This window comes from Oryza sativa, chromosome 2, assembly GCF_034140825.1.
Source record: "Oryza sativa Japonica Group chromosome 2, ASM3414082v1".
NCBI classification, from domain to species: domain Eukaryota; kingdom Viridiplantae; phylum Streptophyta; class Magnoliopsida; order Poales; family Poaceae; genus Oryza; species Oryza sativa.
The window spans coordinates 23,413,128-23,435,472 of NC_089036.1; the positions used below are offsets into that span (position 1 = coordinate 23,413,128).

At 42.3% G+C, this 22,345-nt stretch overlaps 3 protein-coding genes and 1 long non-coding RNA gene across 14 annotated transcripts; 2 read left to right on the plus strand and 2 right to left on the minus strand.

Moving 5' to 3' along the window:
* Nucleotides 1–320: 320 nt before the first annotated feature.
* Nucleotides 321–2,874, minus strand: LOC4329837 (folate-binding protein 1). 4 transcript variants are annotated; one of them, XM_015770283.3, is made up of 4 exons: nucleotides 2,658–2,874; nucleotides 1,697–2,055; nucleotides 976–1,310; nucleotides 321–692 (listed from the first exon to the last, which is right to left on the minus strand). In XM_015770283.3, the coding sequence occupies exons 1-4, from the start codon at nucleotides 2,752–2,754 to the stop codon at nucleotides 590–592; spliced, it is 894 nt and encodes a 297-aa protein (XP_015625769.1). In that variant the 5' UTR covers nucleotides 2,755–2,874; the 3' UTR covers nucleotides 321–589. The 4 variants fall into 4 exon arrangements, with proteins under 4 accessions (XP_015625769.1, XP_015625768.1, XP_066163692.1 ...); XM_015770282.3 differs by having other exon boundaries at nucleotides 321–701; XM_066307595.1 differs by having other exon boundaries at nucleotides 2,613–2,874.
* A 521-nt stretch (nucleotides 2,875–3,395) lies between these two features.
* LOC112936041 (serine/threonine-protein phosphatase 7 long form homolog) lies at nucleotides 3,396–7,678 on the plus strand. 7 transcript variants are annotated; one of them, XM_026022621.2, is made up of 6 exons: nucleotides 3,396–3,661; nucleotides 3,878–4,004; nucleotides 4,147–4,402; nucleotides 4,877–5,154; nucleotides 5,258–6,562; nucleotides 6,732–7,678. In XM_026022621.2, the coding sequence occupies exons 4-6, from the start codon at nucleotides 4,891–4,893 to the stop codon at nucleotides 7,461–7,463; spliced, it is 2,301 nt and encodes a 766-aa protein (XP_025878406.1). In that variant the 5' UTR covers nucleotides 3,396–3,661; nucleotides 3,878–4,004; nucleotides 4,147–4,402; nucleotides 4,877–4,890; the 3' UTR covers nucleotides 7,464–7,678. The 7 variants fall into 7 exon arrangements, with proteins under 7 accessions (XP_025878406.1, XP_066163691.1, XP_066163689.1 ...); XM_066307594.1 differs by having other exon boundaries at nucleotides 4,882–5,154; XM_066307592.1 differs by having other exon boundaries at nucleotides 3,878–4,402; nucleotides 4,882–5,154.
* Nucleotides 7,679–7,691: 13 nt separating this feature from the next.
* LOC136355201 (uncharacterized) lies at nucleotides 7,692–9,867 on the plus strand. 2 transcript variants are annotated; one of them, XR_010739428.1, is made up of 8 exons: nucleotides 7,692–7,956; nucleotides 8,145–8,211; nucleotides 8,308–8,396; nucleotides 8,609–8,681; nucleotides 8,786–8,862; nucleotides 8,990–9,107; nucleotides 9,290–9,538; nucleotides 9,664–9,867. It is a non-coding gene; the product is annotated as an uncharacterized lncRNA (long non-coding RNA). The 2 variants fall into 2 exon arrangements; XR_010739427.1 differs by having other exon boundaries at nucleotides 8,609–8,677.
* A 2,106-nt stretch (nucleotides 9,868–11,973) lies between these two features.
* LOC4329840 (FCS-Like Zinc finger 15) lies at nucleotides 11,974–13,202 on the minus strand. Its single transcript, XM_015770284.3, has 2 exons — nucleotides 12,795–13,202; nucleotides 11,974–12,557 (listed from the first exon to the last, which is right to left on the minus strand). The coding sequence occupies exons 1-2, from the start codon at nucleotides 13,013–13,015 to the stop codon at nucleotides 12,398–12,400; spliced, it is 381 nt and encodes a 126-aa protein (XP_015625770.1). The 5' UTR covers nucleotides 13,016–13,202; the 3' UTR covers nucleotides 11,974–12,397.
* Between the last annotated feature and the right edge of the window lie 9,143 nt (nucleotides 13,203–22,345).

Genomic DNA, 22,345 nt, shown 5'->3' on the forward strand with positions numbered 1-22,345 from the left:
GTTCAAGGAGCTTTTCTACAAAAATCAGCATTTTACATTATAATCTGAAAAGGACATGGAAACTAAATTTTAAATTCTTGAATGAATACACGAACCAAAGAGAGACAAAACACATGCAATTATTAAGAGGTTCTTTGTTTTCTTCAAATTATCAGAACACGGAACGTACTGTCTTTCCCTATGTTTGTAAGTTTCTTTTAGGGCTGCCTGGAGCAAACATGATTTCTTTTAAGGGCTATCTGGAGCAAAACATATTTGAACGAGTGCTTTAACTCGTGCTGATTAAAAATAGACAGAATGCAAGAGTTACTGAAGGAGTATGAAGAAAATCTCTGAAGATTCCATTCCAAAACTATATACATATGTTCAAGCAAATCTATAAATCCTGCAGACAGAAATAACCTGAACAAGAATTAATAGATCTCTTCTGCTCTTCTACGCAAGGATGACAAAGGAGGTTGTAACCAGTGACGCCATCCATCTATCTGACCACCAGTGTAGAGGACATCTTCAACAGTAAATTCATTGCAGATTCAAATATAAGAATCACAAAGTGGTGGAAATAGGAATCCATGCTACCTACGCATTCCTAATTTCGCCTAAGCTGCTGTGGGTTAACTCTTGATTCCAGCTTTCTCACATTGCGGGCGATAGCAGCTTGCTTTTGGCCAGGAATGTAGCTCTTCCGTTTACTGCACAAACTACAAAAAATTAGTTTTTGTAACAACACAAGCATCTGAAAGGGGGAAATGGCATGTGTATGGCATTAAGCTAGAGAGCCAAGGAAGAAAATTGCAAGTTTAAACGAACACACGGACATAATCCAAAGTTTTGTGTGATCTTTCATAAGATATTTTTGTTTGAAATAGGCATGAAAAGAACCAATTCTTCAGATATTGTATCAAGTTCCGACCAGTCACACTTATCTCCTATACCTGTTATTTAGAATATGAAAATAAGAAAGAGATATAAAACCTGATAAATATAAGGCCTGCTGTAAGAACCATTCCTCCAATTGCCCATGAAACTCTTTCACTAGCAGGCATTTCTCTTGCCCATCTGCGAAAATCTTCAAGATTCCAAGAGGCCACATCACTTAATACTGGACGCTCTTTTGAAGATGTCCATGAACTAGAGATGGCATCAAAACTTGCTTTCCCACCATAGCAGAAAGTGTCATCCACTCCACCCGAGGTGGTCTCCAAAGCTTGCACAGAGAAACCAGCAGAGCGACATAGCTCTGTGCCATTAGAGACCCATTTATGTGCTTTGCCACAAAGGATGTCACCTAAACCACATGGAGACAATGCCTGATAAAGCAGCAAGGGGGAGATATCAGAACCGAACAACAAAATAATATCCAACAAAAATATCACAAGAAAGCAGAGGCACAGCTACTTACAGTTCTGCAAGCAAAGGAATAAAAAAAGAGAGGAGCTACCGTAGCTATAAGAAAGTACAAAAGCAATTAACATGCCACAACTTTAACTTAAAAACTCCCGTGGCATGTATATTGGTGTAAGCACGATTAATAACTGTTTATCTATGATCAAATTTCACCTAATATTATCTAGATCAAACTATGAATTATGAAATGAGCAAGTATAATCTGGCAACTGCAACTGTCCTTGTAAAGTACCACATCGGTATAGCAAGAAAATTTTATTTAGACACAGCTTAAAGAGATGCCCTTTACCTGTGTTTTCACATCGATAGCGAAGTACGCCTCTGAGCAAGCTTTGAAAACCATGTCACAGAATGATGCACATATAACTGGAGGTCCAGGCCTAACACCCACCCGTGGATCACAAATCGAACACTCGAGCAGTTCCCACAGATGAAGGCATTCTTGACTACCTTCACCAGTCGATGCAAGCTTTCTCACTGAGAGCAGGGCAGAAAATGTCTGGGACACATCGCAACACGTGTTCTGCCGGAATACTCTACATAGTGCCAGATCTCTGCGCCCCTTAGCTGCTCTTCCAGGACGCTTACCTTCAGATGAGAAGGCAGGGAATCGTCCACCAGGCGAAACACATACACCTTTCTGTTCTCCTGTGATGCCAGACAATAATGATTTTAGTCATAGAAGTATGACTACCATGGTTTTCATTTGCAGAGGCTCAAACAATAATTAAACATGCCTAAATTCATTAACATAAACTACTCCATTCGATCTCAAGCCACAATGTTCATAAAAAACTATAGATTTCACTCAAGTACCACCTTGGTGTCCAGGTACCATTGCTCATCCTACTCCTAGCAGGATGCAATTTGAAGAAACTGTGATATTTTCCCCTAGTAAAGGCTGGTAATGACTGATAACATCCATCAGAAGTACAAACAAAAATTCCTAAGCAGTAATTCCTAAAATGCAAACAGGCGGCGTTTACCATACACCAAATTCCACGCAGCTTAACTCAATCTACGAGCCCACAGGGACCTACGCTACTGTCTCTGGGTAGAAAAGAAACACACACCCAATTTCAACGACCAAGCACAGAACGCATCAAGGATCCACTCAAGGGCACCACGAACCGTCCAAGTAACAAACAAACACATACAGCTAACGACCAACAAAAGCTACAGATAAAACTAAGCAAGAACAGCACCGAGATCGGAAGAAGAGTCGCGGTGGGGTGGCGATTGTCCCGTACCAGCTGACGCGGCTGGCGAGCAGACGAGGAGCAGCAGCACCAGGACAGGGAGAAGGGCGAGAGCACGACCCGTACGCGACGGCGCGGTGGGGCTCATCGGCGGCGACCTCCCCGGCGGCGGCCGCGGCCGGCCGTCGTGCGGCGGCGTCAGGGCCGGGATGGGATGGGGAGAAAAAAAAAACAAAACAAAATTCCGCAGCCCACTACTCGTGGATTCGGCTTGCGGCGTCAATCCGGGCCGGAAAAAGTCAACAAGCCAACCGTGCCGCATCTCCCGAGCCACCACAGCCGTTCGATCTAGCGTTGCGATTCGGGCAGTTCCGACCGGCATGGGCCGCGTTGCTGGTCCTGGACAAGTTAATGGGCTGGTCGCAGCGGGAGGCCCACCTGAGCGACACAGAGATATGAGTAGGCTGTAGGGACCCGGACCTCCCTACCACGCCTCGTCTGCTTTGGAGAAATTTGGATATATGCTATTGTCAAAAGTGAGTTTGAATGTTTTAAAATATGCATCATGTTGATTCCTTACCTATTACTTTAGTGATTGTGTGAATTTAGACAAATATAAAGTAAATTTTTAATCTAAAAAATTAATCGAATGGTAGTTTTTTTTAGCTTTTAAAATAGGATCAAATACGCAACTGATGTTTTTTTTTTTCAATTGATATAAATTTTGCTGGTACTGTTGCTGGCCGCAGAGTGAATTGCTACTTGGGCCGCAATGTAGAATTGCTACTTGGGCCGTCCTACCAAGTAGGCAAGCACACTGCTCGGGAGGTCGGGATTTTCTTTTCTTTTTTTTTTTTCCGTCGCTTCTTCGCGCCGCCTCCCCTCGACGCCGGCGCCGCCGCTCTCGTGAGCCACCGCCACCGCCGGCGCCGCCGCTCTCGTGAGCCACCGCCACCGCCGGCGCCGCCGAGCCTCCTCCTCCGGCAAGACGTCTCATCCAGGCCTCTCCCTCCCCCTCAGACGCCGCCTCTGCGCCTCCATTCTCGAGATCCGAGGTGAGCCCTTCTTCTTCCTCTTCCCCTCTCCTCTTTTCTCCAGGGTTCCGCAGTGACAGGACGGAGGAAGCGGGAGGATGCAGGAGGGGAGAAGAGCCTCGAGGATGCATCGTGCTCCTCGCTTCGTCCACTTCCTCTCCTCCTCCTCCTCCTCCTCCTCCTAGGGTTGCGTTGAGTCGGTGACACATGGGACCTCACTCCCTGGTTTGCTTGCAGCGGCGGATTGCTAGCTCCTTGGATGGCAGTTCTAGCTTGTAGTTCTTATTTGACGAAATCGTGATCTTGTGAATATTAACATGGAACAGTTGTAGCTCGTAGTTCTTCTTTGATGAATCTTGATCTGGTGAGTATCAACATGGAAGGAGTGGAAGCTAGGTCGCTCGCTGCTCACTCTACACAGCAGCATGTTTTCTGATGTTTTACATTTGCTGAATACTGTCAACATAATTGAACTTTTACTTTGTCATTACTTGGTATATCCACAGTTTGTCTCGTCTTCCACCTCCGGCCACCGGATTTAGTGCCGGTCATGGTTATAGCTTGATTTTGAGTCCTAGGGTGTGTGTGATCGGTGATTCGCCACCAGCGGCCATGGGGTGGAGGGGCGAGCAACGGGCGTAGCAAGCCGAAGAGCCACACTTGTAGGAGGGGGCAGGGGGACGGAGCCGTGGGTGGCCGGCGAACTGAATTGCTAGAGCTAGGCACATCGTCCTCAAGGGCGCGTCTCGGCACAAGGCGCAGGTACAATCCTCTAATGTCATCTTCCCGTAGATTCTCACTCTTCAAGTCTCAGTTCCTTGGTTGTCACTGGAAAATCATACTACGAAAATGGAATCCACTGTTGTGTTTGTTTGGTGGCATGCATATGTAGATCAATATAGCAAGTTCAATCGATGTAGGCTCGTCTGGGACACTCGAAATGAAATGATTTTGCAGAATTCATTTTGAAAATTCTCTTTTCGAAGCGAGTCATAAAGAGGAATATGCATGTTTTCCCCCCTTTTCTCCCTCTTTTTTCGTGATCAGGTTAGTGGAGAGACCCCCCTCTGCATTGTTCAAGACTTCAGACTCGCTACTAAAGTGTGCACACCCATTGCAGCTTTCAGGGCTTCACCACTGCATAAATTCTCAACATATGCTTGTGTTTTTTTTACTGTCAAGTGTCAACGTCTGTGCCTTTTCCCTGACTGGTCTCATGAATTTCCCAAATACTAGAACAGTACAGGATCATGTCTTCAAAGAGAGGAGGAGGTGGCCGCCGTGGTCGTGGCTGTGGCCGTGGGAGAAGTGCTTTGGCTGAAAATGACATGGACTTTCATGAAACCTCCACACCTTCTTCCCCAAGTACTACTTCTGATAAAGAGGACAATGTTGAGTTTACTCCGCAGCAAAGCCCACTACCTTGTCTTGTAAGCCCATCAGTAGAGCATGTATCCAACACATTACTCAATCCAAAGATCAACCACCGATCGGACGCAATCTTCGGTGATCAGGTTAATCTAAGAGCAATTAAGTTTTGTCATAGTTGCATGAGTAACAAGTTCTTGTAGGAAGAATAAACTTTGCAGTCTGACTGAGGTCAATGTTTTTTTGCAGGCTGTGGAACAGTTGAAGTTGCGACATCACAAACCTTTAAAATTTCATGAGAGATACCGTCCTTATTTGAGGGATGCTGGCTTGCTTGGGCTCTCACAAATTTGCCAGAAGATGCCTCAGTTGGACAAGGCATTGATCACTGCCCTTGTTGAGCGTTGGAGACCAGAAACTCATAGTTTCCACCTGGCTTCTGGGGAGATGACAGTTACACTACAAGATGTCTCAATGTTGTTAGCTCTTCCTATCGATGGCCGTCCAGTTTGTTCTACCACTGATCATGATTATGCGCAGATGGTCATTGATTGTCTAGGTCATGATCCAAGAGGACCATCAATGCCTGGAAAATCTTTTCTGCACTACAAATGGCTAAAGAAGCATTTCTATGAATTACCAGAAGGGACAGATGATCAGACTGTGGAGAGGCATGTTCGAGCATATATCCTGAGCCTTCTATGTGGGGTGCTATTTCCAGATGGAACAGGACGGATGAGTCTGATATATCTTCCACTGATTGCTGATCTTTCTCTTGTTGGGACATACAGCTGGGGATCTGCAGTGCTGGCCTTCCTATACCGTTCTCTTTGTTCTGTTGCTTCCTCCCACAATATCAAGAACATTGGTGGTTCATTGCTTCTCTTGCAGCTTTGGAGCTGGGAGCGCTCCCATGTTGGCAGACCGTTGGTCCGGTCTCCCGTGTGCCCAGAGACAGACATTCCACAGGATGTGCTCCCAGTTGGCTTTCGTTGGGTAGGTGCTCGCACACAAAGTGAGAATGCTACACGCTGTCTTAAGCAGTACAGGGATGAACTGAATCTGCAGCGAGCAGATCAGGTGAAGTGGGAGCCGTACTTGCACATTGAGTCTGCAAGCTTGCCACTGCTTTGTACAAAAAATGCTGACTTGTGGCTTACACAAGCTCCACTAATAAATTTTCCAATAGTCGAGATGTATTTGCCTGAGCGAGTGATGCGGCAATTTGGGCTTCGCCAATCCATTCCACCACCTTTTCGGCCTACACTACAGGCGCTGCATCGTATTAGTCGACGTGGCAGAGAACGTGAGAACTGGGAAGAGACACATCATGAGTACATTCAGGAATGGGAAGCCCGCCGACAGCGCATATTTCCAGAGTCAGAGCAGTATGACCCGTCTTCTTATGAGGAGTACCTGCATTGGTACACAGGGGCTACACGGCGGTATCTTGTACCATCAATCAGTGATGATGTGGAAGCAGGATCTTCATTACAGCCTGATGACTCCATTAATCTTCATTATCAAGCCAAGGCTCCTATGATCCGCAAAGCAGTAAGCCATATTATCTATTCAGTTCCTACGATCAGTTTCTAAAGTTAATTGGACCTAAATTTGTTTCAGATACACGTGCTGTCTTTTGCAAGACTTCAAATAGTTTTTACAAGCAGTCCATGCATAATTTAACTAATATATTTAACTTGAAGGCTGCTGATTGTTGTAGGTTGATAAACTGCATGGTATGGTAAAGAAGGCCAAGATAGCCATGGCGTCCACAGCTGATACAACCACACAAGCCTTGGTCTTTGAGTTTCTGCATGGCTTTCAAGATGTTCTTCACGACCTTGGCGAGATCAAGGAAAATGGTGGTTCAGCTACTAGTCCACATGTTGAATCAGCTGCCACTCAAGACATGCCTCTACTTTTGCTAGAAACTGAACAGAACATTGTGGATGCCGATCAAGAAGCTCAACACCAGGAAGAGGAAGAGCTTCACATGGTGGATGATGCAACAATGACCCTTGAGCCTATGGATGAGGAGAACAATGATTTCAACAATGTCATCTGTCCATGTCCTTCACTGGAGTTGGAGGAACATTGTCACTTAGCTACACCAGCCATCGATGAGTGTAATACAGCCACTCCTGCTCCAGACTCTGTAATTCCACAGCAGAACACTGATTTTGATCAAGATGGACATCTGGAAAATCCTAATGAAATGGACCAGATTGAACTGATGGTGGAACCTATATGTGTGGATCACAATGATTCCGACAATGTGCTCTCATCCAGCCCGTCAGCTCAGGCACTGGAGGAGAATTGTGAAGTAGCAAAGGCAGTCAATGGAAATGTCGATCCAACCACCCAAGTTACTGGCTCATCTACCCCACAACAGGACACAGATGTCAAACTAGTTGCTGAACAGGAAAACCCAGGCACAACAGAGGGCAACTAACTATAATGGTGTCCCCTCATCTGCAGAGGAGACAGGCGATTCTGATTTCACCCCTCATCATGTCACCTTTGTATAGTGACTAGTTATGTTTGCCATGTTGATTTTTTTGACATTAGAAGTTCTTTTTTTTGTATTTATATTCATTGATGGTAGTATTCTGCTTCATCTCCAATGTAATATGGGAATGGATATATTAAGCCCTAGTGTATACTGTATACTACCTCCATCCCAAAATGTAGTTACCTAGTACTCAACTGGACACCTCCTAGTACTATAAAACTGGACAGGGGTGTCCAATTTCGTACTAGGTAGCAAAATTTTGGGATGGAGGTAGTAATGGTTTTCCTTAGAAGATGCTTAACTTTATAATTGATGAGCATATTAGTGATAGTGACAGTTAGATGGATGATGCTGCATCTACTACTGGCCAATATGATCAGCAAGATAAAGATTGGAGCTGCTTCATATCTCCACTTCATCAAATTTATAGAAGGTAAATGATTCTTTATTATCTAGTATGAAGGTGTACACTGAACTTGTTGCTGCACTGTCTTTAGTGTTAGCTAATATAACTTTTGCGCTTTTATTAGCTGTGCCCTTCTCATATACCTATGGACTACTGAGTCAGCAGTAACCATTTATAGTACTTGTGTGTCATACTGATTTAAATGAACTGTGCAGGTATTTGTTACGGTAAAGTGCTTTAGAGCTATTCATGGTAGATAGGTCAAATTTCTTCGATTTCGAGGTACATCCTTGATGATACTCTAGTTTGCGTTGTTGGAATCATATAGCACACTACAGCTGCCTAAATATTTTAAAGATGCATATGATTTTTATCTAGGATACAGAAAGCATGTAAACATGCTTATTTATCGGGCAACCATTCATACAAAACCTCCTTATTTGAACAACATTTTCCTAGCTACCCAGGTTGGTGTTCTTCTGCAAAGTTCAATGTTGAAATCTGCTCTTACTGGAAGTTTTAATCAATTGCATTTTTATTTGAGACCTGAGTAAATATGTAAGAAGTTGCAATTGACAGAGTGCTGGGCTAGATGGGAGGTTGATATGCAATCAACCACCTTTTCAGCCCAACATGTTAAGTGTATTCAAGATTTAAGTAGATCTGTCCTTTTGTGCAGATTAGCAATTTTGACTACCTGATGGAACTGAACACTCTTGCTGGGCGCAGTTACAACGACATTGCACATGCATGTTTGCTTCATAACTCTCATTTTCTGATCTAATAAATCTACTACTGTGTTTAAATGATCACTAGTAATTTATGCAATACCCTGTTTTTCCATGGATATTAGCAGATTACCACTCCAAAACATTTTGGATCTGGAAGATCTGTCTGGCGTCCGCATACTGAGATCTTCCAAAAGTGGATTCTGTACCTCATTCCTTGCTGCCAATTTGGACCTCTTCTGTGCATTTTTTTTCTTTTCCATTCATTTACTCTGGGGATGATATCTTGTTCAATAACTGCTGATAGTGATACTTCAAAATTTTCAATGCAGCCGGTTGGCGCTCTGAATCCTGCATGACTGGAGAAACCCCAAGAACATTACTCTAGTTTCAACGACCCAATCATCCCAAAATTTCACCTACCGTTCACATTGCTCCTGTCCTGGCATGGTACCTTTTCTTAGATTATGCATGTTTTGTGTCAGCATTTTGCTTGTGTGTTGCCCCTTTTGTTTGGAGTTAGATTAATTTATTGTCATCCCATTTGATTAATCGGTTCTCTACTGTTCATCAATGACAATCCCTTCAGGTGTTATCGTGCTATTGGTTGTTGACATAAGCATCTACTGCAGGTGTTATATTATCTTGTCAGGATAGAGCCTTTTACGGCCCTTTCTATTCAGCAGCAATGTGGCAGGTTTGGTCAATATGATCACACGTTTTCTTGTATCAACAGAACATGGAACAGTGTCCTTGAAGACATGAATAATGTAAAAAAGTTAGTGAGTTTTGTTAAAAACTGTGCCCTCAATTCACTGTGGTATATTGTGCATTGCTTAGCACGGAAGTCTAATCAGAATCTTTGGTGGAACCTAATTATGGTGATTATTTCTGTAGATTCCAGAGATATTTTACCTTACTGAGTTACACTAATGTGAATTTGGTTGACTTAGGGTCAACTCAACTTTCTGGAAAGCTATGTAAGTTATTTCATTCTGTATTACAGGCTCCGTGGAATTGCCTCCTTGGTCTCAACCCTGTTGATTTCATATGTAAACACAGGAAAGCTCTTGAGAGTGATCATGTCTCCGCTCATTTGCATGAATGGATCGACCTAATATTTGGGTATGTTATTTATGTGTTGTTCCTTTTTGTTGCCTCCTATGAACAAAATGACGTTTCCCCATGCTGATATTTTGTTATCAATGTACTTCTCTTCTCAGTTTTGCTTTGGCTAACACTCACCTCATAATGAATCGACGAGCTTGCGTGGCTTGATTTGTTAAAAAAATGATTTTAAAAGTGAACTCGACTCAACTCTCTAAGACTCGAGTTGGCCACGTTCGTTTCAGTTTAAGATTATTGCAATCTAGATTATTGAGCCAAATTACTATAAACTAGATTATAATAAACCTACATAGAGTAAGTTGTTAGATGTTTATTTCTTTGGATTATTAGTTATTTGTTAGTTGTTAGCCACCTAATAATCTAAAAAAAGCATCTTATAGTGGATTATTAGATTATAGTAATCTGGCTTATAGGTTGTAATAATATATCATAATAAGCTATTTGTTTGTTTCAACTTACTTCTAATAACTCAAATTATAATAATTTTAAGCTAAATCAAACAAAGCCTTAGTCCATTAAACTCATCGAGGACACTTGCTATCCGTACGAGACATGTGCGGGGTGGCTGCGCGCTACGCCCTCTCGTGCAGGAGGCCGTGGCGCTGAGCCTAGCAAAACTGCAGCCACTACAAGCATGTCGGAGGAATCCCGTCAGGAGACGGCCGACTCTCTATCGCCATATTTCCATTTGATATGCATCTGACACCGATACGACATCAGCTTGACTTCGGTGCCGCCAACCCAAGGAGCACCCTATTAGGCAGTAGCAGTGTAAGCCCCATGCCACGTAGAACAAATACACATAGAATCCACTCCTCTCATGCAAGTTACTTCACGGGATTCCCAAGCCAACCACTTTTTTACCTTTCCCCTTTCCCGGTGCTTCTCTCTCCCATTTTCCCCTTTTACTGGTGTTGAGCCGAAGCGGAGAGGAGGCGGCGTCGTCAGGCTCGTCCTTGCTTCAAGCGGTGGTGACGACGGCGCCACGGATCTGGAGCGGCGGCGGCGGCGGCGGCGGCGGCGCGGATCTGGAGTGGAGCGACGTGGGAGGACGACGCCACCGCCGCTCGAGATCCGCAACCGGGGCGATGGCCGGCGGTGTTGTCGACGGGTTGACGATGGCGTCGTCACGGGCTGACGGGAGGGAGGCGCGGTCGTCAGCGGCGGCGGTGACGTGGTCGTGGCGTGCCCCGGTGGCGACTCCACCAGCTGCACGAGCTCCCCCGGTCGGTGCCCCTCCTCTCCATTCATGGCGGCACCCGATTACTCTCCCCTCAACCCTCAGTGGCACCGGCGCCAACACCGTCTCGCGCGCGGAGAAGCCTAGAAGGCCGGCGGTCGAGGAGCTCCCCCGGCGACGCGGCGATGAGCATCGAGCGGAGCAGCGGGCGGGCCTTCTCGACACGGAGCAGCGACAGCGTCCTCTGGCATCTTCAGCAAGCGCCGAGCGGAGCAGCAAGGGGCCATCTCGACGCAGAGCGGTGGCGGTCCGGAACTCCCTCGTTCCGAGCGGTGACGGTGACGGCCGCATCAGCGCCGCCGGATTTTCTCAGGTGGGGGACTTGGATGAGGCTTCACCAGCTTGGGAGAACAACGGCGGCCACACTAGTCGGCGCTACAACATCTCCCAACTCTTCTCCTCACCGAGTCCTCACCAAGTGGGTCCTGTGCCAGAGTTTTTTGCGCGAGGTGTTCGTTCCTTTGGCTGTGTTTAGATTCAAAGTTTGTATCTAAACTTTAAACTTCAGTCCTTTTTCATCATATTAACTTGTCATATACCCATAACTTTTTAGTCATATCATTTTTAATTTCAACCAAAATCTAAACTTTGTGCTAAACTAAACACAGCCTTTGTTGAGATACGGAGAACCCAACGTAGCTATAGACCCCACTGCTTTTTCCATCACGTAGACGAATTCACGCGCTACGTAGGAGCACTATCAGCGTAGGTGTTTCTCAGGCATCCTTTCCCCTAGGCTGTCAGGGAGACCGCAGAGGGTATGCAAGAAGTGTCTGACTTGGTGGGCACTATTATGTCCTTTGTTAATACGAGGAGAAGAGAGTGTTATTGATTGTGTTAAACATATCTAGTAGACCACTCTAAAACTATAATTTTGGAGATAAATTATTAAGCTAAAATTATATACTCTTCTAAAAAAGATAGAGTAATCAACAAAGACATGGAGTATTTTAAAAAAGAGCATTGTCGCCGTTAATTACGGTCATGATCCGCTTCAAGAGGAGAGGGTCCAAGAGTGTCCCAGCCTTGGCCCATCTTATCCCTTATTTACAGCTACTCCAGGACCAGCAGAGGATCAGGAGAGGAGACACGTATGTACACATATCTACACGTGGGCCCCACGCAGATGAGCTGCCACGTACTCCACTCCATGCTCGATTTGAATCCATTCTCCAAAGAAAGGGATTTAATTAATCAACCAGTACATTTTCATTGGCGAGTGAATAATAAATTATTATTATTATATGATGAATCAAGCATCTTGATCTTCCCCAAATCGTCGTGCTTGATATCTTCTGCTTTTCGTTTCATTTGTGCTAATTAATCTACGTGCGCGCGCGCGTACGGCTGGGCTGATCGATGATTCGATCGATCAGTACGCGAAGCCACCGGCGCCGGTTTGCTCGCGCGGTACGGCCGCCCGCCGCCGGCCGGCGCGCACCGCGGCGCAGTTGCCGCCGGCGGCGGCGGCGTCCTCGTCCATGAAGATCTGCTTGCACCGGCAATCCACGCTGCAGAACGCTCTGTCCCCTCTGCATATATATAGCCATATACATCAATATTCAGCAGTAATATAATACTCCGTCCTAAAATATAAGAAATTTTGAAGAGGCGAGACGTATCTGGTACTGTGAATCTAACCAGTAAGTTTATCTAAATTCATAGTATTAAAATATGTCCTTCAAAATCTATTATAGTACTATGGAATGGACAGAGTAATCAACAGAAGAGACAGCTTAGATGCATGCCATGGATGGAGACGGACGGACCTGTACATGTAGATGTCCTTGCCGTCGGCGAGCTCCCTGCGGCAGAGGAAGCAGCGCTGCAAGAAGGAGCTCATCGTCGCCGTCGTCGCAGTCGCCGGAGAGGAGGAGGACATCGTCTCTGGGTGGCTATGGAGGGTGGCCTTGCTGATGATTTGGGGAGGCCTCATGTTGGGGTGGTGATCGTTCTTGTGTGTCTCAAGAAGGACACTCAGGCCGGCCATGGAAGAACACACACCAACTTAAAACCAAAGACGATGAAAATTAATAGTCAAAATCTCTGTGTGTGTGTGTGTGTGGTTGAGCTCTTGTGCTCTCCTATGGCATCAAGCTCTTCTTTTGTTTTTTTGTTGGGGATTTTTCTTCTCCCTGGAGAGGGGTGGTGTGTGCTTTTAAAGGATGAAGTGCGTGTGGGGTGCGCTGATGGAGCAGGTTAAGGAGGCAGGGTTTTGATCGATTGGGATAGTGGGATGTCACTAACACGGTGTTTTGCATTTTGAAAATTCTAAGAGGATGAAAATGTAGTCGAGTGATATTAGGGGTTATACTGTTGAAGTTGAAATCTGACCATCTGCATAGGGATTGTCTCATGTCACCAGGATTTGTTTCAGGAGAGATCGGATTAAAATGAGTTGTTAGGGAGAATACTGTTGTAGTTGAAATTGGACCATGTTACTTAAAGGTTGTCCACACCATTAAATTTTAAGCCTCCCCCATCGTTTGCCCTGCAACTTACAAGAGCAAGGCTAATAATACAGCCGATTTGTAATAGTTAGCTCTTTATAATTAATACAGAGCCCACTTGTCTCTCTCACAGAGTTTCTTGGTTCTGGTGTCCAAGCCGGTTGTAAGTTTGCAGCCCGCTTCTCCTCTCTTCTCTTCTCCACCTCAGCATTTAGCCGGCCTACAACCTATTATTATACTTGCTCTAAGTTGTTATGTCTTTTTTTATTGTACTTTATTTTTTAGCATTATCTTTTAAATTTCTAATGACTTATACATAAAAAATTGACCCATAAATTATCTTTTAGTAAATTGTACGGCTTACAATCATCATTAGACGAACCGATCGACAACGCAACACAAAATTTGCTTTAGGACATCAAATTAGATGATGAGTTGTCGACTAGGCTAACATCAAATTAGTCCCAAACAATGTAATTACATAAGCTATATTAATTATAAATTAACATGGAATTTTTAGGAATTTAAAATTTAGTCACACAAATTAAAAGTGGTGATCTGCGCCTTGCATAAATCATTTGTGCAGCACCTATATTTGGTGGCCAAGTCCCATCCCATTTATAACCCCAATCTTGCCGGTAGCATGTCAATCAAATTTGCCATGTCCAACCTCTAGCCCACATTTTAAGCTAGGCATCGACAAGATTAGATTTAGATCACTCTGGTTGATCATGAGCTCCACTCCAAGATAATATTGAGTATAAGCAAGTAAGCGCCACTCTTTTTTATCTCCACAGTGGAGTCCATTGAGTCCATGCTCACTTAATTAACTTCCCAGTTGCTGAAGCATTTCCGCAAGTACTCCAGTGTATAGCACTCTAATTGGAGCATGGCCATGACCATGCTGATCTAGCAGAAAGAAAGATCAATGGAGGAATTGAAGAGGCTTCACTAGGCAAAGAGTCCATCAACCAGCAGCACAGTGGCCCAGGCAAGCCTGGCTCCTTTCACTCTCCTCCCTCCACGTGTACTGGGGAGGACTCCATTGTCGCTTGCAGCGTGCAGATCCACTGTGCCCTCATGTGCTGTGGCCTTAATTGGTCCGCTCTGCTCAGAGCCGGTACGATAGCAGGCCAGATATAAACATATTTTAAAAAAAAGAAAGGAAAAGAGAGAAGAGCAGCAGATTATAGATCTATAGCTAGCTGTAGCACGGACTCCAAGATGTAATATGTGTATGACATGTGGGACTAGGTATTAATAGTATAGTAAGAAACTATTATATAAATTGGCTATTATATTGGCTATAGATGATTTAGAGCCAGTAGTGGGCTATACTATTCAACTTGCTCTTATTGAGGCATCCCTACCACGTCCGATGGTCATCTTCTCCGCCTGTTCAATTTCGTCGTTTGGTGATGTTTGTTTTTATTTGGGTCATAAGGAGTACGAGTGCTACAGCGCATCAGTACCCTTGTGGTGTACCACTGTACTCCTTGGTACCTTCTAAACAAGGTTCATTGAACTTGAAACCATATGGTTAGGTTATAAAATTTTTAGTGAAGTGCTCAGTTTATGACACTTTGGTAAAGGGGAACTCAATGTGACGCGCCGCGAAGCCTTCCACATATTTTACTCGATAAAATAAATTTCTACAACGTGATGACGCGGGGCATATTTTTAAAGTAGTTTTGATACATTAATATTCTATTATCAACCATAGAAAATAGATAACCCTATAATTAACAGAAATCATCGACATACATAACACATAACTTGAGAAAGATCACAACATATGAGGCTTGACCATGTTATGGGGACAAATAAATATCTCCGAATGGATACTATTAGCGGGTGTGTATGTATACCAGACGCACGAAGAAAGCCAAGAAAAGAGGGGCAAAGAGCAGCAAGCAGGACAGCACACAGATGGGGCTACGGAGTTGGGTGGTCGGAGGATTCAGGTGCAGGAGGTAGTGACCTCCAGCCCGCTGAAAGCAAAGATACGTACGGACCAGTCAGAGTAGGCTATAAGCCGGCTAAATGTTGAGATGGAGAAGAAAACAGAGGAGAGAGAAAAAAAACGGTCTGTTAAATTACGAGACAATCTGTGAGAAAGACAAATGGATGAGCTAACTATTCTATGGATAAGCTAAAAAAAGGCTACAAAAAACTTTATAGCCAACGGCTCGGCTATATTTTTAGCCTTGCTCTCATGGCGCCGTTTGTTTGTGCACTTTGTCCTACGTGGCGTTGTCACCCATGCCTCCTCAGCCCATTGGCTTTGGCCGCTGCCTTGGCACTGGCAGTGGCTGCTGCCTTCTGTTGGCTTCAGCTGATCTGGGCTGTGTTGGCAACTTGGCTGGCTGGCACTAGCTTGTTGCAAGGTAGAGGAGATCAGGTTGCATCTATACTTCTCGTGCCATGAAACTAGCAGCTCTAGCTACAAGTTTCAGGGTTTTGTTTGGAAGCATAATGTCACACTAGTCTTATGCTCGGTGGAGAGTTTATTAGGCTACCTGAGGTCTTAGAGTGTGTTCTAAAATGATTTTGAGATTAGCTACTTTTCTTATTCTTCGTAAACGTATTTTTCGAACCGCTAAACGATATGTTTCATACAAAATTTTTGGACACAAAAATTTATTAAAATAAATTTATTTTTTGAATTTATAATAATTTAAACTGATTAATCATGCATTAAAGGCTTGCCTCGTTTCGCATCCCCCTAAAAAGCTCAGCCCAACTAGCTGGTTAGAAAAAATGTGGCTTGCTTCCTGTAACACCTGGCAGCCACAACCAGCACTTGTGAGCGTAACCTTAATTAGTTTTTCTTAATAAGGGATACAAGTTTACACCCTCTGGGACAAATATATTTTATATTATTTCTATAAAAATTAGTTCCGTTCATATGAAATTTCTCTAAAACTTCTCCATTCAGAAGGAGATATTAGTTTTCATGGACCAGGAAATCTTCCCCCATGTAACTACTTGTTTTTTTTCCTTTGCTTCTACAAGGTAGAAGTGATGTACTATGTTATCCAGCTGTGTGCCACCTATTCACTTGACACTTCTTATCAACTATTCTTCGCTTATGGGAGACAAACACTACCTCTTATCGATTAGACACGACCAAGAATAGGAGTCATTACGTGACAAAATTATAGGGTGATGTGTCACTGTAGCATTAATATGGCTAATACTTGCCTACTTTGATGAAAGTAACAACTAGTTCCTCTGATTGGGGGCTATTAGACTAGGGTCCACTGAATTATGTTTGCGCTGTGTCATGATTCTATAATAATTTGTCGTTCAATTAATTATATCCTTTGATATTCGGACATAGCTACGGGGACACACGATGATTTGTAAATTATCGGATGGCGTTTCATCCAATGTACAAAAATATTATATATGTTTTACCGCTCAATGAAAAAAATTCCAGTAAAAATGTATCCGATTTTTCAATATTTGATAAAAAAAACTGTTTCACCACTTAGAGAAAAATGTTTCAACCAGATACAACATTCAAACAAACTAGTTGCAACACCCAAGAATCGAAGTGTGCAACATACAATCGAAATAGAGTGAAACTTCAAGTACACCAATGTGCAACATGAAAAACAATAGGTCGCAACACCCCCCCGAAAAAAAAACTCCAAAAAGAAAAAAAAATGCCTACCTCCTACATTCTTCTACCCCAACCAATGGATTTGCCTCCCTTGCTGCAAGAGCTTCTGATTTTCTATCATGGGAGCCCTACCGCTGCCTTGCCAACTCCTTCGAATACAGTCATCATCGCCTACGGCCTAGCGCTGTCCTGTCAAACTTTCCTCCATGGAGGGGACCAGTAGCGGAGATGAGGAAGAGGAAAAGGATGGAGGCCAGGGTCCCACCACAACAATGTCAGAGCTCTCGCCGAAGATTTTGGCTATAGTGGTAGACGACCCTGCGCCTGTATATTAGGCTAACGAAAAATGGCGAGAGAGAGAGATAGGGGAGGGGCAAAGGGGCTTGATGCGTTCAATGGAAAGAGGGAGGGGAAGAGAGAGAGAAGGGGTGGCGGGGCCTGACATAGAGTGTGTTTGATATTTCTTTGTCATCGGACGTCTTACGCGTTTTTAATATCCATCGGTATTTATTTATAACAAACTTGCAAAGAAAATTTGCTATAACCACAATGAAAAAAAAAGGTATGCTTCACTGGATAGGGTCCAATTCTCGGTTCCCATGATCACACATACATGCAAGGAGAAGCCATGAATTTACTAAACATAGGGCAATCTTTAAACTTTCTATGAATTTTTGAAATAATTTACAAGGGAATAAGGAGACAAGCCTGGGACACAAGCCTAATTATCTTAGGCTTGTCTATGCCCCTGCATACTTGTATATGTTTTTTTATATAATTCTAGCAAGATCATAAAATTATTATTGGTGCTCATCTCTTTGAACATATGTTTTATAATGGAAACTTTATTAAACTCAACCAATTATGGTTACATAAAGGTGATACAACCGTAATAAGAGCACTTCAACTTCAGCATAATTGGACATATATTAAGGGGCACATTCATAGTGCATAATCACAAAAAAATGAAATAAAAATATAGTAAATATCTATACTATTTTAAATGATGTTAGTGGTGGTGGCCGAGATTATCTACAACACCATAAACAGACACGTGGGACTACAAGCATAAGGTCCCTACAAAACGTGAATGGCCCTAGAATTGCTTATTATAGAAATAGTAAAGGGTTATACACAAAACCTTCAAGTTCACCTTCCACACATAGATGAATCCAATCTTGTATTGTTCAACCGTATAGCTTGTGAAAATAGACAAGGGTAAAAAGAGGTGGTCTAGCAACATATTTCAGTATGGCTACCTTCGGAGATGACACTATGTGCTTAATCGACTAACAATGCTATAAACTTGTAGTTTTTGCTTTTACTTTCATCTCTTAAAACATTTGTTACAGGTACACGGGTCGTCAGCTAGTTTGTTGCAAAACAAATTAAGGTGAAACCTCAATATTATAGACCACCCAGCATACCTTAATGCCTTAAAATTTCCAATTGAAGATCCGAATACATAGTATAGCTACATTAAAATTTGTTTAAAAGAGATAGGGTTTTTTACCTATAAATTATTTTTTCTTCATTGTTTTTCTACGGCTTATCAGCCATGACTTAAACAAACAGAGCCGATAATGCACACCATCTCCGGTCACAAATAGGTCATGTTTTGAACCACCACACACTCACCAGGACACTAGTTTAATTACAAACTATTTAAGTATAAAACTATGAAAAATATAACAGTTATAGTTTTGAAGCAATTTATGATCAATACAAATCCATCTTTATCATTTTAAAAAGTTAAATCCAAACATTCAACTATTGCTTCCTGAGTTCCGACTCGTCTCACATCCAATATCTGGATAGGTTGGTGATGTACCCTACATGTATGTATCATCTTTTTCAACACATCGTCCTCAAGAGTACTGACAGTGCAATCATGGATTGACACTAGTACCAAGTAACTTTTACTCAAGGCCCTGTTTAGCCGAGGTTCCGCCACCTACAACTTTAGATTAAATGAACTAGGAGCTGAAAGTTGTGAAACTTAGCTTTTCCATATTATCACAAGAGACTTTTTCCGGTACTTGAAAATCACGTTAACCGTTGATTAGGTACAATCCAATGGTTTACGATACAAGGTGCCCATAGAAAGGTACTTAAAAAAGGTGGGCCAGGTACAAAAATAGAGATTAAGTGGGAGGGTATATAGGTAATTTTGTCCCTTGGTATTATATCAATCTAACAGATATGAAAAGGAAATGACTATAACATATATAAGTTCTTCGATTCTTCTCGAATTTGTTTCATTACGAAGTTTCTAATATGGATTACATGAAATTGTGAACAATTACGGATTTATTTTGTTATGAAAATTGATCTACACAGAACGGGGAATGTCATATTATTTGAAGTTTTGGTAGCTCATTCATGGATTAATTAAGACGTGGTCGACACCGGCATGCTCAGGTCGTCCGAAAGATAGAGAAGAAAAATGCCTTCAAAAGACTAGCAGATGTGATACTGTGAATGACCATAGATTTATGTAATATTCCTATCTCCTAATAAGTAACTATTATAATGTCCCTGCAAAAAAAAAGTAATAATGTAAGCAACAACAGCGAGAGATGAGAATTAGTGAGCAAAAGTAATACAAGAGCAACAGTCAATAGAGTAGGGGCTAGCGGCAAACAATCAGGAAGAAGTTAGAAGTTGTTAGGACTAGAAAAAATTACTAAATTACCCATCGTCGTGTTTTTTCTATTTCTAAATTCACATTTAGCAATCAACGGTTGATATTCAATAGTTTGAAAGGTACGCTGAGTACCTCCCAAGCACCTTAAAAGATCTCTTATCACAAACTAGTTATTCATTAGTTACTTCTTAGAATATCTAGTTCCTTTAAACAGAGCCTCAAATAAACTCTAAAATGTTATATATCTCTTGTATTGTAGAGCATTTTTAGGAGAACATTTTCTTCTACTTCGATGTAAATATTTCTTTGATGAAAAAAAATTCTTTTAACAGTATTAACATCAACATGTGAATTAGTTCCTCGCACAAAATCTTAATTACACTAAAAACCATCCAACTAAATATACTTACACAACACGATATTACGGACTTAAACCAAACGAGTATCCTCAATAAAAAACCAGACGAACAGTCATCACGAGAACGGATTGGGATCCTCTGCTTTCAAAGACACCGTACTTTTATCACTGATAAGTGGGTCCATGGTTTATTAGGTGCACGTGTCAGTGATAAAGACACCTACCTTTGAAGGTAGAGGAGCATGATCCCACGAGAACAAGTTCAAAGGAAAATCCTGGGTCTGCGGCTGGAGCCAATTTGCGTGCTTTTATTTGGCAGGTTGCTTCGCACCAGCTGCAGCACTACGCCACAAAGAACTGAACAAGGGCATCACATCACAAAGTGGTGCTCACCTTTGTGCTGTGCTTCTCTTTCTGTCCTTCCTTTTGGTAGCCTGTTTAGGCGATCTGTTGGCCTCGTAACGTTCTGTTTGATCTATATGATTGAGTGAAATTTTACCACAGATCATCTAGTCGATTATATATATACTGGCACTGCCAACAAATTTAGATACGTAGTCAAAAGGACGGAGGTAGTCTAAACTAAAAATCTTGAAATAAACTTAGCAAATATTTTAAAACAAACGGTCTAAGCAATACAGTAAAATAAAGTTTCTTAAGGAAATGTATTTCTCGAAAGGTAGAGTAAATAATCTGCTTCAATAATCTAATAATTTAGTGAATAGGCTAAAAAGAACATAGCCTTAGCTAGAGTGATTCCTCCAAGTCCATAGAGTGTTCGAACTCGGTGACAGAACTAGGAGGAGGGTTACGGAGTCTAAATGGCACATAAGGGTTATTTGGTTGTTAGTATGGGACGGCCTGGCTCGTGTTGTTAGCGACCATTTTTACCAAAAAAAAAAAAGAGATGTAGGTGCATGAACAATATACCGCTATGGTAACTGGCTCTAGCTTGCCGCATCAGTGAGGCGGCTCCGCGGCTCCACATCACCCTCTATCGTGCATATGTAAATTAAAATGAAACAAGGGTTGATATAAAAATGTAAGGGACGGAAATATATAATATTTATAGGTCCCATTAAAAATAGCATGTACTGTGAAGAGAGTAGTGGCTTCAAAGTGTCTTCATCCTATGAAGTGGTAACAATTAATTTTGGGCTGGCTTGGTAGTTGGTCAAAAACATTTGCAGATATAAAATGATGGTAACACGAAAAGGATGCAAAGGTAAGTTTATGCTTGCTAGGTATAGTGCGGCACAAATCGGATATGATGCAGCGCTACCTTGATGCAAAGCACACACCACGTACCTGACTACCTGGCCTACCCCAATTGGAATAAAGTAATGGTAGCCGTCTGCCCCTGTGGAGGAATACAGCACACAGAAGGGATAAAGCAAAAGAAAATAAATATAATCAACATCAGATATATTATACCTGAAAAAAAAAGGTAAGCCAGAGAAAACCCAACACAATCAGTGAGAAGGCGACTGAATGAGAGTAAATACGTTCTTCATTGAGCATGATGATGATGATAGCATTCATCTAGTGACCACAAACCATAACTAGCCTAAGGTGAACAAGCCAATGCCATTTAAAAGGTCCATATCTGGATGATATGCACCTAAATACCAATAAACAGTACACCACTAACGGTGATGGATTGCCACTTAAGGATATTTCTAAGTACTCCCTCCGTTCCATTTAAAATGCATTTATAGATTTCTGTGTTCAACGTTTAACCGTTCATCTTATTTAAAAAAATTAAAAAAAATAATTAGTACTATTCATATTTTATTATCTAATAACAATAAAAAAATATTAATTATAAAAAATCAAATAAAATGGACGGTCAGACGATATGGAACCTATTACTACACTTAATATAGGACGAGAGAGTAGATGGTTAATTAATATCCCATTGCTGCTTTCCCCAATTGCAATGCTTCATCCAATAGGCAATCCCAGGCTTTCCCAGCCATCGTTTCATGGCCGATACAACTTTCTATCCTTCTTTATGCTAAAAGCCTTGCAAAGTTGCAATCTTCTAGCAACTCGGCCATGATTAGCCACCACCAGGAACTACTTTCTAAAGCAGAGCAAATTTGTGCTTAAGTAGTTCTGTTTACTGCATACATATAAAAATTTAAAGAACCAAAAACAGAGGATAAATACCACTGTAAAAGTTGTATTTGGGTGATTGCACTTGATTCGAGCAAAAATGAAGACGCATAAGTGCT